The sequence below is a fragment of the Procambarus clarkii genome, chromosome 64 (genome assembly GCF_040958095.1).
Source record: "Procambarus clarkii isolate CNS0578487 chromosome 64, FALCON_Pclarkii_2.0, whole genome shotgun sequence".
Classification (NCBI taxonomy): domain Eukaryota; kingdom Metazoa; phylum Arthropoda; class Malacostraca; order Decapoda; family Cambaridae; genus Procambarus; species Procambarus clarkii.
Window position 1 is genome coordinate 30115654 of NC_091213.1, and position 18845 is coordinate 30134498.

General features: G+C 48.3%; 1 protein-coding gene across 1 annotated transcript in view; it reads right to left on the bottom strand.

Moving 5' to 3' along the window:
• Positions 1 to 18845, bottom strand: part of LOC138354830 (neuronal cell adhesion molecule-like) — a 253131-nt gene that overhangs the window by 72571 nt on the left and 161715 nt on the right. The window contains exons 5-6 of the mRNA XM_069309330.1: positions 8955 to 9106; positions 1348 to 1507 (exon numbers count right to left, since the gene is read on the bottom strand). Coding sequence (XP_069165431.1) covers positions 1348 to 1507; positions 8955 to 9106 — 312 coding nt within the window. The remainder of the gene's footprint in view (positions 1 to 1347; positions 1508 to 8954; positions 9107 to 18845) is intronic.

The following is an 18845-nucleotide window of genomic DNA, read 5'->3' on the forward strand; positions in this document are numbered from 1 at the left end:
ATGATCACCACATTCAAGATTCTCAAGGGAATTGATAGGGTAGTGTTACGGACCCGAGCCCAGCGTCCGAGCACGGAGCAGTGACGACCGCGCCATCTGTGCGTCAGCTCCCGAAACCCCCTCCAAATGGACGACGCCATCTAGTGAGGACGAGCTATACCGGCCACAAGGGCTGGTTTCCCGTCCTGGTCAGCTCATAACACAGCCGCTGCTGACCTCTGGTGAGGTGACGCTTAGACAGCAACGCCATCTATGGAGTGGATAGGTGGGCGTTTGTGTCTAAGCCTGTAAGTGAGGTGCCCTAGAGTGTCCCAACCCTAATGACGTGTCTGATTACAGAGTCGACCTGGGACTGCTGAATCGGACGTTGGATCAGTCTACCCAAGGCAGCCGTAGAATCTCCAAGTGTTAGCTGCAGAAGTTGTGAGTCACCCCCTGGATGAACACTGTTGTGTTAGCCTGCCTGTGACGTGGCAGTTGAGGATTTGTCGTACCTGGGGCTGACTGGAGGAGAAGACTAACCACTGGGGTGTTGTGGTGAGGAGAGTGATCTGTGGGATCACACGAGGCTCCTGCCTAGGGCTTGCTACCCTAGTATCGGTCGTGGAGTGGCCTAACCAGCGGAACTGATTGGAACCTGCCAGCCACAGGCTGGATTTGTGGTTGATGGCCTCCACGACGGTGCCCCCAGTGGAGCTGTGATTTGGCTAGCCTGTGGCCAGGGTAGACTCGAGAGAATCAAAGGATTGATCGTGAGGCCACAAGAGGACCAAGGGCTAAGCATCGCTGAGCACCGTGGAACACTCCGCGTCTTCAGAGGAAGACAATATTGTACATAATAGTGTTTATACCTCCCCCGTGTGATAAAATATATATTATTTATGGTGACGGTGATAGTTATATATTTAAGTTTTTGCTTTTTTCTCCCTTCCCCTTTAATTTACTTGCGTTACGGAACACACCCCTTGAAAGCCACTACTAACTTGGGGCCGGATACCCAAACTCTATTAACATCAGAGAAAGAACCCAGTTGCGACCCAATAGGGCCGTAACAGGTAGATTAAGACAGGCTATTTAACACAAGGGGCACACGCACAAGGGGACACAGTTGGAAATTGAGCGCCCAAATGAGCCACAGAGATATTAAAAAAAACTTTTTTAGCGTCAGAGTGGTTGACAAATGGAATGCATTAGGAAGTGATGTGGTGGAGGCTGACTCCATACACAGTTTCAAGTGTAGATATGATACACCACCTGTACACCTGTTAATTGACGGTTGAGAGGCTGGACCAAAGAGCCAGAGCTCAACCCCCGCAAACACAACTAGGTGACAACTAGGTAACTCACACTTGACGCTGAGCTGGATGCCCTCAGAGGTAGCTGAGCCGAGCTGGTTGGCAGCAGTGCATGTGTAGAGGCCGGAGGAGTGACGCCCCACACTCTGAAGCACCAGGCTCTGGTTGGTGAGGATCACTCCAGCAGAGACGTTGTGGTGCAGCTCCTCCCCCTGCAACAACACCCACACGGATTACGTATGTAACACCTCAACTGCCTTCCCTGTGCTGTTTTCCTGCCCCCGTGACTCCTGTACCCGTGCTGGCGTGTGTCAGTGTTGCCTCAATGTATCGCTGTCGTCCTAACTTCTTCACTGTAGCAATGATGGTCGCCTACCTATCCACGGGGCTTGCCTCTGTTTCATGTATGTGTCTATGTATCTCTCTAACACCTCTGTATCCTCTGTTATCTCTCTAACATCTCTGTATCCTTTGTTATCTCTCTAACACCTCTGTAACCTATGTTATCTAAAACCTCTTTATCCTCTGCTATCTCACTAACACCTCTGTATCCTATGTTATCTCTCTAACACCTCTGTATCCTATGTTATCTCTCTAGCACCTCTGTATCCTACGTTATCTCTCTAACACCTCTGTATCCTCTGCTATCTAACACCTCTGTATCCTTTGTTATCTCTCTAACATCTCTGTATCCTCTGTTATCTCTCTAACACCTCTGTATCCTACGTTATCTCTCTAACAGATCTGTATCCTTTGCTATCTAACACCTCTGTATCCTCTGTTATCTCCCTAACTCCTCTGTTATCTCCCTAACTCCTCTGTATCCTATGTTATCTCTCTAACACATCTGTATTCTATGTTATCTCTCTAACACATCTGTATTCTATGTTATCTCTCTAACACATCTGTATTCTATGTTATCTCTCTAACACATCTGTATCCTCTGCTATCTAACACCTCTGTATCCTATGTTATCTCTCTTACACCTCTGTATCCTCTGTTATCTCCCTAACACCTCTGTATCCTATGTTATCTCTCTAACACCTCTCTATTTTCTGTTATCTCTCTAACACCTCTGTATCCTATGTTATCTCTCTAACCCCTTTGTATTCTATGTTATCTCTCTAACACCTCTGTATACTCTGTTATCTCTCTAACACCTCTGCATCCTATGTTATCTCTCTAACACATCAGTATCCTATGTTATCTCTCTAACACCTCTGTATCCTCTGTTATAGCTGTGAGCAAACTTGCTCACCTCTCTAACACTGTGCTCCTAATGTACCCTCCGTTCAACATCGTACTAAGTAAAAACATTAGTCCAGACAGTAGAACGAATGTTAAATATGTTGGAGATGATGTAAACATCTATTTTAATAACTAACACTCGAAGAACAGGCACTAATGTAGTCACCTGTATGATGATTTCAAGATGACCGACAAACATTAAATACAATACTTAAACAGAAATTGGATATAACCAGCTATTATTTTCCATAGGCATGTTTTGTATAGAAAAAAATGATTGCAACAATGCCATGTCAATATAAATCTTGCCAAAATAAAACTAACATGGAAAAAAACTGACAGACTTATGGGGAATGAAAATAATATACACATATATTGGTATTATTAATATATGTAGAATTTGATACTAATATAAAGAGACAAAAAATAACATTAGGAGAGATTAAGACGAATGTTTGGAACATAGAGAAAATTAGGCATAAAATTTGAACGAGGCAGATGAAGGTTATTTCCAAGAGGAGGAGCCTAGTGACAAGAACCGAAAAAAACAATTGTTCTCGCAGACATGAACGCAACAAAAAGTAAGTTAAAAGCTTGGTACACGGCCATAGAACTATTTTAGCTATTGTCACCCCAAAATATCCAGAAACTCTTTTTAATTAATAAATTGAGGAGGGGGGGGGAGGCGCATATGGCAGGAAATATGTGGGATGATTTTGGATTTTTGGTATGAAGAACATTACCTCGTGGTAATTCATTACAGTACACAGAAATGTAACATTTTGGCGGAAGCCAAATGACTTAAGAATTGAACTGAGGCGAGGGAAACTGACGACCTTAATCACTTTCCTATTCACATAATCTAAAAATTAGGGTAACATGGTATTTTCCATAATATAAGAAAACGGCGAATTGAGAACTGTACGGTATTATATATATATATATTTGATGGCTGAAGTTTTTATAAAGGGGGACATTCATATGTAAAGTTATGTGCTAAATATATATATCACCAATTCCTCAACTTCAGTTACTTCTGAACATGAAGAAAATTCCTAATAATTTAATCGGAGGCATGTTAGGCTCTGTCTTGGCAGATGTGTTCTCTAATAAATTCAACAAACTCTGTTTATTATTACAATTGAATTCGAGAGCTGTGCGTGCTACACCGAGATCAAAGGTTAATATAAGTCAGAAATTAAGTATAATGGAGTCATTAATATCAATCAGAGTATTATATGTACTATGAAGGTCATTATTGAATAATAATAATAATAATAATATAAATAATTAAAACATGAGAATAACAAAGAAGAACCCTGAAGAACAAGTGACCCGGAAAGAGGCAGAAGTTTTGTTATCTAGAAAAACGAATTCAAGGAATGGCAGTTGAGAGAGAGAGAGAGAGAGAGAGAGAGAGAGAGAGAGAGAGAGAGAGAGAGAGAGAGAGAGAGAGAGAGAGAGAGAGAGAGAGAGAGAGGGAGAGAGAGAGAGAGAGAGAGAGAGAGAGAGAGAGAGAGAGAGTGAGAGAGAGAGAGAGAGAGAGAGAGAGAGAGAGAGAGAGAGAGAGAGAGAGAGAGAGAGAGAGAGAGAGTGAGAGAGAGAGAGAGAGAGAGAGAGAGAGAGAGAGAGAGAGAGAGAGAGAGAGAGAGAGAGAGAGAGAGAGAGAGAGTGAGAGAGAGAGAGAGAGAGAGAGAGAGCGAGCGAGCGAGAGAGAGAGAGAGAGAGAGAGAGAGAGAGAGAGAGAGAGAGAGAGAGAGAGAGAGAGAGAGAGAGAGAGAGAGAGAGAGAGAGAGAGAGAGAGAGCGAGCGAGCGAGAGAGAGAGAGAGAGAGAGAGAGAGAGAGAGAGAGAGAGAGAGAGAGAGAGAGAGAGAGAGAGAGAGAGAGAGAGAGAGAGAGAGAGAGAGAGAGAGAGCGAGCGAGCGAGAGAGAGCGAGCGAGCGAGCGAGAGAGAGAGAGAGAGAGAGAGAGAGAGAGAGAGAGAGAGAGAGAGAGAGAGAGAGAGAGAGAGAGAGAGTGAGAGAGAGAGAGAGAGAGAGAGAGAGAGAGAGAGAGAGAGAGAGAGAGAGAGAGAGAGAGAGAGAGAGAGAGAGAGAGAGCGAGCGAGCGAGAGAGAGAGAGAGAGAGAGAGAGAGAGAGAGAGAGAGAGAGAGAGAGAGAGAGAGAGAGAGAGAGAGAGCGAGCGAGCGAGAGAGAGAGAGAGAGAGAGAGAGAGAGAGAGAGAGAGAGAGAGAGAGAGAGAGAGAGAGAGAGAGAGAGAGCGAGAGAGAGAGAGAGAGAGAGAGAGAGAGAGAGAGAGAGAGAGAGAGAGAGAGAGAGAGAGAGAGAGAGAGAGAGAGAGAGAGAGAGAGAGAGAGAGCGAGCGAGCGAGAGAGAGAGAGAGAGAGAGAGAGAGAGAGAGAGAGAGAGAGAGAGAGAGAGAGAGAGAGAGAGAGAGAGAGAGAGAGAGAGAGAGAGAGAGAGAGAGAGAGACAGAGAGACAGAGAGACAGAGAGAGAGAGAGAGAGAGAGAGAGAGAGAGAGAGAGAGAGAGAGAGAGAGAGAGAGAGAGAGAGAGAGAGAGAGAGAGAGAGAGAGAGAGAGAGAGAGAGAGCGAGAGAGCGAGAGAGAGAGAGAGAGAGAGAGAGAGAGAGAGAGAGAGAGAGAGAGAGAGAGAGAGAGAGAGAGAGAGAGAGAGAGAGAGAGAGAGAGCGAGAGAGAGAGAGATGGTCGTCAAGGAGCCTGGAGCACGGAGACAAGATGGTCGTCAAGGAGCCTGGAGCACGGAGACAAGATGGTCGTCAAGGAGCCTGGAGGACGGAGACAAGATGGTCGTCAAGGAGCCTGGAGCACGGGGGACAAGATGGCCGTCAAGGAGCCCTGGTGCACGGGGACAAGATGGTCGTCAAGGAGCCTGGAGCACGGGGACAAGATGGTCGTCAAGGAGCCTGGAGCACGGAGACAAGATGGTCGTCAAGGAGCCTGGAGCACGGAGACAAGATGGTCGTCAAGGAGCCAGGAGCACGGGGACAAGATGGTCGTCAAGGAGCCCTGGAGCACGGGGACAAGATGGTCGTCAAGGAGCCAGGAGCACGGGGACAAGATGGTCGTCAAGGAGCCTGGAGCACGGGGACAAGATGGTCGTCAAGGAGCCTGGAGCACGGAGACAAGATGGTCGTCAAGGAACCTGGAGCACGGAGACAAGATGGTCGTCAAGGAGCCAGGAGCACGGGGACAAGATGGTCGTCAAGGAGCCCTGGAGCACGGGGACAAGATGATCGTCATGGAGCCTGGATCACGGAGACAAGATGGTCGTCAAGGAGCTTGGAGCACGGAGAGAAGATGGTCGTCAAGGAGCCTGGAGCACGGGGAAAAGATGGTCGTCAAGGAGCCTGGAGCACGGGGACAAGATGGCCGTCAAGGAGCCTGGATCACGGAGACAAGATGATCGTCAAGGAGCCTGGATCACGGAGACAAGATGGTCGTCAAGGAGCCCTGGTGCACGGGGAGAAGATGGTCGTCAAGGAGCCTGGAGCACGGAGACAAGATGGTCGTCAAGGAGCCCTGGTGCACGGGGACAAGATGGTCGTCAAGGAGCCTGGAGCACGGGGACAAGATGGCCGTCAAGGAGCCTGGAGAGGTACTGGCAGAGAGAGAGAGAGCATAAAGAGGTACTGGCAGAGAGCGAGAGAGCATAAAGAGGTACTGGCAGAGAGAGAGAGCATAAAGAGGTACTGGCAGAGAGAGAGAGAGAGCATAAAGAGGTACTGGCAGAGAGAGAGAGCATAAAGAGGTACTGGTAGGATTAAGAGGATTAAGAATTATTATTAAGATAAATATGACGAACAGGTAATGTGTATTACTGAGGAAGATAGTCTGAGACTACAAGATGACCTAGACAGACTGTATGAATGGTCCAACAAATGGCTACTAAAGTTCAACCCACATACCACATGTGAAAGACCAATCCTGGAGTATGCGGCCCCAGCATGGAGCCCGTACCTTGTCAAGCACAAGAAGAAGCTGGAAAAAGTTCAGAGGTATGCTATTAGGCTAGTCCCGGAACTAACAGGCATGAGTTACAGGGAAAGGCTGCGTGAAAGGCACCTCACGACTCTAGAAGATAGATGAGTAAGTGGAGACATGATCACTTCCTACAAAATTCTCAGAGGAACTGACAGGGGTAGATAAGGATAACTGTTTAACACGGGTGGTACGCGAACAAAGGGACACAGGTGGAAACTGAGCACCCAAATGAGCCACAGGGACGTTAGAAAGAACTTTTTCAGTGTCAGAGTAGTTAACAAATGGAATGTATTAGGCAGTGATGTGGTGGAGGCTGACTCCATACACAGTTTCAAATGTAGATATGATAGAGCCCAGTAGGCTCAGGAACCTGTACACCAGTTGATTGACGGTTGAGAGGCGGGACCAAAAAGACAATGCTCAACCCCCACAAGCACAACTAGGTGAGTACAGCTATGTGAGTACACATACATACACACAAACACACGGGGTGGGTGGTGGCTGAGCGGAGAGCGCTCTAGACTCATGGAACTAGGGACCGGAGTTCGATCCTCCGGTATCTTCACCCTGATGCCCTTGTTACCTAGCAGTAAATAGGTACCAGGGTGTAAGACAGCTGTTACGGGCTGCTTCCTGGGCATGTGTGTGTACGTGGAGGAAAAAAAGTAGTTAGTAACAGATGATTGACAGTTGAGAGGCGGGTCGAAAGAGCAGAGCTCAACCCTCGCAAGCACAACTAGGTGAATACAACTAGGTGAGCGCGCACACACATATACACACACACACACACACACACACACACACACACACACACACATACACACACACACACACACACACACACACACACACACACACACACACACACACACACACACACACACACACACACACACACACACACACACACACACACACACACACACACACACACACACACAGGCGACAGGCAAGAGGCACTGAACTACAGACCAGTGTCCTTGACTTGTATACCATGCAAGGTGATGGAGAAGATCGTGAGAAAAAATCTGGTAACACATCTGGAGAGAAGGAACTTCGTGACAAATCGCCAACATGGGTTCAGGGAGGGTAAATCTTGCCTCACTGGCTTAATAGAATTTTACGATCAGGTGACAAAGATTAAGCAAGAAAGAGAGGGCTGGGCGGACTGTATTTTCTTGGATTGTCGGAAAGCCTTTGACACAGTACCGCATAAGAGGCTGGTACATAAGCTGGAGAGACAGGCAGGTGTAGCTGGTAAGGTGCTCCAGTGGATAAGGGAGTATCTAAGCAATAGGAAGCAGAGAGTTACGGTGAGGGGTGAGACCTCCGATTGGCGTGAAGTCACCAGTGGAGTCCCACAGGGCTCTGTACTCGGTCCTATCTTGTTTCTGATATATGTAAATGATCTCCCGGAGGGTATCGATTCATTTCTCTCAATGTTTGCTGACGATGCTAAAATTATGAGAAGGATTAAAACAGAAGAGGACTATTTGAGGCTTCAAGAAGACCTAGGCAAGCTGAAGGAATGGTCGAACAAATGGTTGTTAGAGTTTAACCCAACCAAATGTAATGTAATGAAGATAGGTTTAGGGAGCAGGAGGCCAGATACTAGGTATCATCTGGGAGAGGAAATTCTTCAGGAGTCAGAGAAGGATACAGACTTGGGGGTTGATATCACGCCAGACCTGTCTCCTGCAGCACATATCAAGCAGATAACATCAGCGGCATATGCCAGGCTGGCCAACATACGAAAGGCATTCAGAATCTTGTGTAAAGAATCATTCAGAACTTTGTATACCACATATGTCAAGCCAATCCTGGAGTATGCAGCCCCAGCATGGAGTCCATATCTAGTCAAGGATAAGACTAAACTGGAAAAGGTTCAAAGGTTTGCCACCAGACTAGTACCCGAGCTGATAGGTATGAGCTACGAGGAGAGACTACGGGAATTAAACCTCACTTCGCTGGAAGACAGAAGAGTTAGGGGGACATGATCACCACATTCAAGATTCTGAAGTGAATTGATAGGGTAGATAAAGACAGTCTATTTAACACAAGGGGAACACGCACAAGGGGACACAGGTGGAAACTGAGTGCCCAAATGAGCCACAGAGTTATTAGAAAGAACTTTTTTAGTGTCAGAGTGGTTGACAAATGGAATGCATTAGGGGGTGATGTGGTGGAGGCTGACTCCATACACAGTTTCAAGTGTAGATATGACAGAGCCCGATAGGCTCAGGAATCTGTACACCTGTTGATTGACGGTTGAGAGGCGGGACCAAAGAGCCAGAGCTCAACCCCGCAAGCACAATTAGGTGAGTACACACACACACACACACACATTACGTGTCCATGAGGGAAGGTCACCAGGAGCACCAGAGAGAGAGAGAGACACACAGTACCTGGTCGTGATCAGTGTCCACCAGGAGGCCGTCCATCCACCAGGAGAGGGTGGCGGGGGGCCGGGAGCCGCCCGCCTCACACACCAGGGAGTACGGCTGACCCTCGGCCATCGGGGGGTTGGTGCCCAGGATGCTCACCTCCAGCGGCGGGACTGTCAACAACATCACAATCAAACTTCACCACGTAATATTCACTTCTAACTTCCGGGGTCATAACGTCATATCGACTCAGGTTTTAGGTAATGTTCTGGAGCAATTTACCTATATTGTTATGCTTAACATGTAAAATAAAATCAGGTTTTACTAATAAAAACCTCATATTACATTTTTACAAAATTTAGATTTACGTCAGTGCAACAGTTTTCACTGTCAAAGTTTAAAATATTTTAGAGTCTCAATTTTAGAAACAAAATAAGTATTTATTTAATTTAGAACAATGTTCCCAATTACAAATACAATGTGGAATAACTAAAAGTAATAACGCCCAAATAACAAATTATCTGTAGTGGTGAAAGTCTTTTAATCTTGTGAGCAAGTTCAGGATGTGTTTTTTAGATAGAACAAAACTACTAATATTTTAAAGGTCATAGACATCCTAACAGCTGAGAATACCTTTCCAATCAACGGCAGACTCGTAGTGAGTCTGCCGTTGATTGGAAAGGTATTCTACTACTCACTAACTCCCTATATCATATTTCCGTGAAGAGAAGAGTAAGATTGTCTTACCAGTCACATGTTTCAAACCAATTTGTGAAAATTTTTATGTCTAACCACTTTAGGTTCTAGTTGGACTTTTTGAAAGAATTAAAATTAGAAATCTGAAACTCAGTCATGTTTGATGTCAACATCCGGTGACATCGAACATTCATCTAAATTTGGACATGAAGTAGTTCACGTTTAGGCCACAGATTGTAGATGCATACAGTTGACCTACTTTCTGAGGTGTTCATCCCACAGCCGCCCTAAATTATACGAGTATGACAACCTTCTGATGTTCATGTTAGAGAAAGTCCTGAACCTTCTGCAGGACAACTCTCAATGGGATCAAGCAACTCTTGCCCATCAGATTCGGTGTCCGCACAACCTCACAATTTGCTCTACTAGCCTTCCTTTTTCCCTCCTGTGCATCGAACGACCTTTTGAGAGAAATCCTTCCGTAACCACTGGGTAATTTTGGTTCCATTAGGATACATGATCCTACTTTTATTGAATGTTCAAATCAGTCGGATGCCCTTGCAGTTCCAGAACCCAACTTAGATTCAAGAAAAAATAACATAAACAGTCCAGCTGGGATAGCCCCAGTAGAGGATAAAATAGCTGATGGCATGCTCAATGCTGCAACATCAAATAAAGGGAGGGACAGCCTCAGAGCAGTGCATGCCACCCATGCAGGGCACTCTGACAGTACCTATGTCTGCAACAAGCACACATCTAGATCCGGTGACCCTCTGTGCAGCAGAATATCTCTGCCTTGGTGCCCCAATTCACGCTGAATAAAAGTGTATTTGCTGCAGGGTGGAAGAAGAGCAATATGTACTGCATGGGCTGCACTGCAGAAGCTCCAAAGGCTTCTGCAAGACACAACGAGGATAATATATATAACATCAAGAGAAGCCTTGCCTCAGCTCAGTGCCCAGCAGAGGTAGACCCTCGATCCTAATGGCCCAAATCCTGGACGTTCACATGCTTCGCCCAGATGGCATTACAATACCCCTGGAAGAGGGGCAAACAGCTGGCGTGGGTCTACACTTGTGTATCCACCCTCGCTGACACCTATATACACCTTGATCAGCACACCTCGGTGCTGATCAAGTGAGGTGGTGCAGCTAACCACTCAGAAACAGCAAAATTCAACATGAACACGTAGCTGAAAAGTCAATATTGCTTAATACCCATAGCATCAGACATGCTTAGCTCCTGAGATAGGAGCACTTTAAGCTTTCTCAGAGAATTGGGTCCCTCCCCAGCAAACACAAATCATCTAGAAAACGTTTGTCTATCTCTTCCCATAGGCGTGGGAATGATTTGCATTGAGAATGGTGCAGGAGAGCCTTTGAGAAACTTTTAATCAAAAAATCCAAACACAAAGGTTTTATAATAAATTGTTTTTCTACAACTTTTTTGTTCCTAATGTATTACAAATAGTTTTTACATGTTTAAATATAAAATTTATGGTGTTTGTTTTGTAAAATTCATTAATAAATTGTGAATGATATATATTGGCTGAGTGAAACGTTCAAAATCCATTTTGTTATAATATGATCAGAAAAAAGTAGTTTTCCAAATTTTTTAAAAATCGCTCTTTTTAACACAATTTGACTCCTTATGCATTCCACTAAACACTAATATCATGTTTAAATATATAATTTATGTATTATTCCCTAAGATAATTTATATAAATTATAAAAGTTGCTGGAAAGTGGTGTGAAAGAATCTGAAAACGTTTTGTTGTCTTATATTGGCGTGTTCTTATTAACTAGAGTGAGTAAGAGTGAGCGAGAGTGGGAAAGAGTGAGTAAGAGTGACTGAAGGTGAGTGAGAGTGCCAGAGAGTGTGTAAGTGTGAGTAAGAGTATAAGTAAGAGTGACTGAGAGTGAGTAAGAGTGACAGAGTGAGTGAGAGTAAAAGTGATTGAGAGTAAGGGTGAGTATGAGAGTAAGAGTGATTGAGAGTTAGAGTGAGAGTAAGAGTGATTGAGAGTTAGTGAGAGTAAGAGTGATTGAGAGTAAGAGTGATTGAGAGTAAGAGTGATTGAGAGTAAGAGTGATTGAGAGTAAGAGTGATTGGGAGTAAGAGTGATTGAGAGTAAGAGTGATTGGGAGTAAGAGTGATTGGGAGTAGGAGTAAGAGTGAGAGTAGGAGTAAGAATGAGAATAAGAGTGATTGCGAGTAAGAGTGAGTAAGAGTAAGAATGAGAGTAAGAGTGATTGAGAGTAAGAGTGATTGAGAGTAAGAGTGATTGAGAGTAAGAGTGATTGGGAGTAAGAGTGATTGGGAGTAAGAGTAAGAGTGAGAGTAAGAGGAAGAATGAGAATAAGAGTGATTGAGAGTAAGAGTGATTGGGAGTAAGAGTAAGAGTAAGAATGAGAGTAGGAGTGATTGAGAGTAGGAGTGATTGGGAGTAGGAGTGATTGGGAGTAAGAGTGATTGAGAGTAAGAGTAATTGAGAGTAAGAGTATGAGAGTAAGAGTGAGAGAGTGAGTATGAATGGGTAAGGGTGACTGAGAGTGAGTAAGAGTGACAGAGTAAGAATGACAGAGTAAGAGTGATAGAGAGTAAGAGTGACAGAGAGTAAGAGTGACAGAGAGTAAGAGTGACAGAGAGTAAGAGTGACAGAGAGTAAGAGTGACAGAGAGTAAGAGTGACAGAGAGTAAAAGTGACAGAGAGTAAGAGTGACAGAGAGTAAGAGTGACAGAGTAAGAGTGAGTATGAGAGTGAGTAAGGATAACTGAGAGTAAGAGTGAGTAATAGTGTGTAAGAGTGATTAAGAGTTTGAGTGAGAGTAAGAGTGATTGAGAGTTAGTGAGAGTAAGAGTGATTGAGAGTAAGAGTGATTGAGAGTAAGAGTGATTGAGAGTAAGAGTGATTGAGAGTAAGAGTGATTGGGAGTAAGAGTGATTGAGAGTAAGAGTGATTGGGAGTAAGAGTGATTGGGAGTAGGAGTAAGAATGAGAATAAGAGTGATTGAGAGTAAGAGTGAGTAAGATTAAGAATGAGAGTAAGAGTGATTGAGAGTAAGAGTGATTGAGAGTAAGAGTGATTGAGAGTAAGAGTGATTGGGAGTAAGAGTGATTGGGAGTAAGAGTAAGAGTGAGAGTAAGAGTAAGAATGAGAATAAGAGTGATTGAGAGTAAGAGTGATTGGGAGTAAGAGTAAGAGTAAGAATGAGAGTAGGAGTGATTGAGAGTAGGAGTGATTGGGAGTAGGAGTGATTGGGAGTAAGAGTGATTGAGAGTAAGAGTAATTGAGAGTAAGAGTATGAGAGTAAGAGTGAGAGAGTGAGTATGAATGGGTGAGGGTGACTGAGAGTGAGTAAGAATGACAGAGTAAGAGTGACAGAGAGTAAGAGTGACAGAGAGTAAGAGTGACAGAGTAAGAGTAAGGATGACTGAGAGTAAGAGTGAGTAATAGTGCGTAAGAGTGATTGAGAGTAAGAGTGAGTAATAGTGTGTAAGAGTGATTGAGAGTAAGAGTGAGTAATAGTGCGTAAGAGTGATTGAGAGTGAGAGTGATTATGAGAGAGTTAAGAGTGTAAGGTGTGAGAGGGTAGCAGGCCAGCAAAGCAGGATGTGTGGTCACAGATAGGCCTAGGCCTAGGCCTCGTGATCTCTAATGTTGGTTTTTATATGTATGTTGGATTTTTTGTCCTGTTTCAAATTATAATTATTTAGCAGGAATGTAATAAGATATTGCACAGTATTAATGTGACAATAATATATGCATTATTTCCTTGATAATCAAACTTGTGGTTCAAAGATAATATACAATCTTTGAAGGAAACATTTTGAGAGCACGAGCTGGCAACACTGGGCTGGTGGTGAGAGAGACATATGGTTAGTTGTGCTCAGACCTTCAGTGGTGAAGGGTGTGTCCCAGCTGGCCGCCACCAGCCGCCACCTGCCGCCACCCGCCACCCACCACCAGCCGCCACCCGCCACCACCCACCACCCACCACCAGCCGCCACCTGCCACCACCCACCACCAGCCGCCACCCGCCACCACCCACCACCAGCCGCCACCCGCCACCAGCCACCGGCACCCATCACCGCCACCCACCACCCGCCGCCACCACCCACCACCAGCCGCCACCCACCACCAGCCACCGCCACCCACCACCGCCACCTGCCGCCACCACCCACCACCACCAGCCGCCGCCGCCATCACCACCCACCACCACCGCCGCCACCACCCATCACCGCCGCCGCCACCACCACCCACCACCACCGCCGCCACCACCCATCACCGCCGCCGCCGCCACCACCCACCACAGCCGCCGCCGCCACCACCACCACCCACCACAGCCGCCGCCGACACCACCGACACCACCCACCACAGCCGCCACCACCACCCACCACCGCCGCCACCACCACCCACCACCACCACCACCCACCACCGCCGCCACCACCAGCCGCCACAAGCCGCCACCGCCCGCCACCGCCCGCAACCGCCCGCCACCAGCCGCCATCACCACCACCACCACCACCACCACCACCAGCCGCCATCACCGCCACCAGCCACCACCAGCTGCCACCACCACCAGCCGCCACCACCGCCCGCCACCAGCCGCCACCACCGCCCGCCACCAGCCGCCACCAGCTGCCACCACCACCAGCCGCCACCACCGCCCGCCATCAGCCGCCACCGCCCGTTGCCACAGTCGCCACCGCCAGCCGCCACCACCAGCCGCCATCAACGCCACCACCAGCTGCCACCGCCCGCCTCCAGCCGCCACCACCAGCCGCCACCACCGCCACCACCACCTGCCACCAGCCGCCACCACCGCCCGCTATCAGCCGTCACCGCCCGTTGCCACAGTCGCCACCGGAAGCCGCCACCGCCAGCCGCCACCAGCCCCCACCACCGCTGATCGCCACCACCCACCACAGCCGCCACCACCCACCACCACCAGCCGCCGCCACCACCACCACCCACCACCACCGCCGCCACCACCCACCACCGCCAGCCGCCACCACCCACCACCACCGCTGCCACCACCCACCACAGCCGCCACCACTCATCACAGACGCCGCCGCCCGCCACCGCCCGCCACCACCGCCAGACACAGCCCCCAGTGTCCGCCACCGCCGCCACTGTCCGCCACCGCCGCCACTGTCCGCCACCGCCGCCACTGTCCGCCACCGCCGCCACTGTCCGCCACCGCCGCCACTGTCCGCCACCGCCGCCACTGTCCGCCACCGCCACCACTGTCCGCCACCGCCACCACTGTCCGCCACCGCCACCACTGTCCGCCACCGCCACCACTGTCCGCCCACCGCCACCACTATCCGCCCGCCGCCACCACTGTCCGCCCGCCGCCGCCACTGTCCACCCGCCGCCACCACTGTCCGCCACCGCCGCCACTGTCCGCCCGCCGCCACCACTGTCCACCCGCCGCCACCACTGTCCGCCACCGCCGCCACTGTCCGCCACCGCCAGCACTGTCCGCCACCGCCAGCACTGTCCGCCACCGCCACCACTGTCCGCCACCGCCGCCACTGTCCGCCACCGCCGCCACTGTCCGCCCGCCGCCACCACTGTCCACCCGCCGCCACCACTGTCCGCCACCGCCGCCACTGTCCGCCACCGCCAGCACTGTCCGCCACCGCCAGCACTGTCCGCCACCGCCACCACTGTCCGCCACCGCCACCACTGTCCGCCACCGCCACCACTGTCCGCCCGCCGCCACCACTGTCCGCTCGCCGCCGCCACTGTCCGCCCGCCGCCGCCACTGTCCGCCCGCCGCCACTGTCCACCACCGCCGCCACTGTCCGCCCGCCGCCACTGTCCACCACCGCCGCCACAGCCGCCACGGTCCGCCCGCCGCCACTATCCGCCATAGCCGCCACTATCCGCCACCGCCGCCACTGTCCGCCCGCCGCCACTGTCCGCCACCGCCGACACTGTCCGCCACCGCCACCACTGTCCGCCACCGCCGCCACTGTCCGCCACCGCCACCACTGTCCGCCACCGCCACCACTGTCCGCCCACCGCCACCACTGTCCACCACCGCCACCACTGTCCGCCACTGCCACCACTGTCCGCCACCGCCACCACTGTCCACCCGCTGCCACCACTGTCCGCCACCGCCGCCACTGTCCGCCACCGCCAGCACTGTCCGCCACCGCCACCACTGTCCGCCACCGCCACCACTGTCTGCCCGCCGCCACCACTGTCCGCCCGCCGCCACCACTGTCCGCCCGCCGCCACCACTGTCCGCCCGCCGCCGCCACTGTCCGCCCGCCGCCGCCACTGTCCGCCCGCCGCCACTGTCCACCACCGCCGCCACAGCCGCCACTGTCCGCCCGCCGCCACTGTCCACCACCTCCGCCACAGCCGCCACGGTCCGCCCGCTGCCACTATCCGCCACAGCCGCCACTATCTGCCACCGCCGCCACTGTCCGCCCGCCGCCATTGCCTGCCCGCCGCCACTGTCCGCCACCGCTGCCACTGTCTGCCCGCCGCCACTATCCACCACCGCCGCCACTGTCCGCCAGCCGCCACTGTCCGCCCACCGCCACTATCCGCCACCGCCGCCACTGTCCGCCCGCCGCCACTATCCGCCACCGCCGCCACTGTCCGCCCGCCGCCACTGTCCGCCCGCCGCCACTGTCCGCCCGCCGCCACTATCCGCCACCGCCGCCACTGTCCGCCCGCCGCCACTATCTGTGGGAACCGACCTGTGAGATTTATATTTATTTAATTTATATGAATTTATATTTACGTTAATTTATATACTTCGATAGCAATTTGTATAATGATAAGTGGACTGTATTTCTGCAATAATGTCATAATCTCACAAATCGATCCTCTACACATTAGGGGGGTTTATTAAATTTATATATGCAGCCAATCAAACTACAGTAATAGACTACATACATTGAAGAGGTTCCTTATCTTATAGTACAGCAGGTTAGTCCACCAGGTATAACTAGGGTGTAGACACCAAATTATCCTCTTTGAGGTAGCTTCCATCACCCAGTAACTGGTGCACAAAGTCTTCCTCGTCTTGACCTGTCAAAAGGGCGCTAACTGTGAAGCCAGGTTCTATATATGACAAGCTATATCAGAGAAAACACTATACATGGAACCTTAAAGACCTTGCTTAATTACCTTTAGTTTGAGGCTTCCACGTGCTCTAACCGGGCCACCCTATATCCTGACATTAATGGCCATAAATGAATGATAAACGGGTTTCGGATAGACACTTAACTTGAATTTGTAGACAGCGTGTTGAAAATGGTACACCTTTGGTTTCCATAACACTACGTCCAAGTAAAATTAACAGGAGCCGTATTTGCTCCCGTGTGCCTCTGGTCTAGTATCAACAATGGCTGCCCTCCTTCCCCACTGACGCCTGGCCTACATTGTCCAAATGTCAGAAAGTGATAGAAGGGTCACATTTACTCTACTTTAATATTGATAATTAAGTTAATTTATATGAGATGTTTTATGATGGTAAAGTCCAAAGACTAATGTATTTAAGAATAATTCCCACCATAATAGGTGGTGATTTATAATAGTATGTGGTGATGATATCCCGTTTTCTTTAGACGGTAATTCCACTACAAGTTACGTTTTCTATAGGTTACTTGTTGGTAATACAGCTATTATCTGTATGATTATTAAATGGTGTCGGATTTTCCGACATAATTCCCCAGGGGGCTGCTCACGGGTCGAAGTCCTATTTAGAACAGACGAACACCGATACTCCTCCTTCGAATTATTAGATTAATTTGATGTTAGTAGTTAGTAATCACACATTTGTGCGTCTGTTCGTACAGGACGGATGTCCCGTACTAGAGTTGCAGGGGTTAGAAGTCTAATGCGATTTCATTTCCCTGTCAACTCTTGAAAGGCTAATATTCAAGCCTAATTACATATTATTTAACCCAGAAGACTGAATGTGATCAAGTACTACAGTCAAGTATGATTCAGGGACTGCAGTGAAATCAGTGACATTAGATATAACTTGAAGTTTGTTCAGGTAACTAGTCACTGATATATAAACACTGAGGCCCATGGAATACATCTTGATTAAATAATAAATGTATCAAATCAGTCATCAGATTTATTGGGGTTTAATTTAGTTAATTGATTCAGAAGATTGAATAGCTCATCATTAAAGTAAAGTATGGTTCTGAGACTGCAGTGGGTTCAGTGACATTGGTCGCAGTGACTTGTAGCTGTTTTAGGCTACTGTTCACTGATTTGCCACTGAGGCCTCATGAACTCAACTCCAGCTTTAAATGATGATACTAACATCAACCTCTGTTACTATAGTCAGCTGTAATCTCCTTAGTATAATGCTACTGGAGAAATATAATCAGCTGACAATTTAGATTTCTATTGGTATTGTTTATCTGCAGACATAGGTCTCCTCAGGCTTGATACTGGGCCTGAGAGTAATTTACCTCCTGCAGAGTTTAACATGGTTATGCCCTGATATTTAGTAGGGCTACCGATGAATCGATAGTAGTAGTCTGTCCCCACAAGGACAGCCATTTGGCATTTGATTTGCTCAAATTTACCTGCAGCTGCTTGATAATAGCTTTCCAGGTCAACATAATCAACTTGAGATTGTTGTGACAAATCTTCATATTTCTTGATCTGTCTTGTTAAGTGGCCTTTAAGACCTGCAAGGGTTCTTTTCATTCTCCCTGCATTATCCATACTGGCTAGTTGGTGAAGCCTTGTGGGGCTTGTACTTGGGCTGCTCATACTACTGAACAAGCACTGATGGTAGCCTAGGGTCAATTCTGCACTCACTAGGCTGTAATCCTACCTCTGCTAGAGGTTAGCACTTAAAATTAATACACATTATATATATATATACAATCATACACACTAATGATTTGAGTGATAAACCAGTGTCACTGGAAGTACCTTTAGGTTAGCTCTTCTATATCACCCTAGGATGGTAGAGACACTAAGTAATCACTCAAAGGTGTAATGATCATAAGTAAATTATTATATACACAACTCAACTCGAGTTGATAAAAATTACACCCAAAATAGGGTCTGGACCATTCATTAATGGTGTTAGGTTGATCAATATAGTACAACTGACTATGGTAATAATGGGACTAGGATGAGCAATAATAGTTCAACTAGTCAGTGTTAATATCCTACCCTGTTGTGGGTTGGCAATTAGTAAATATTATACTGTGATC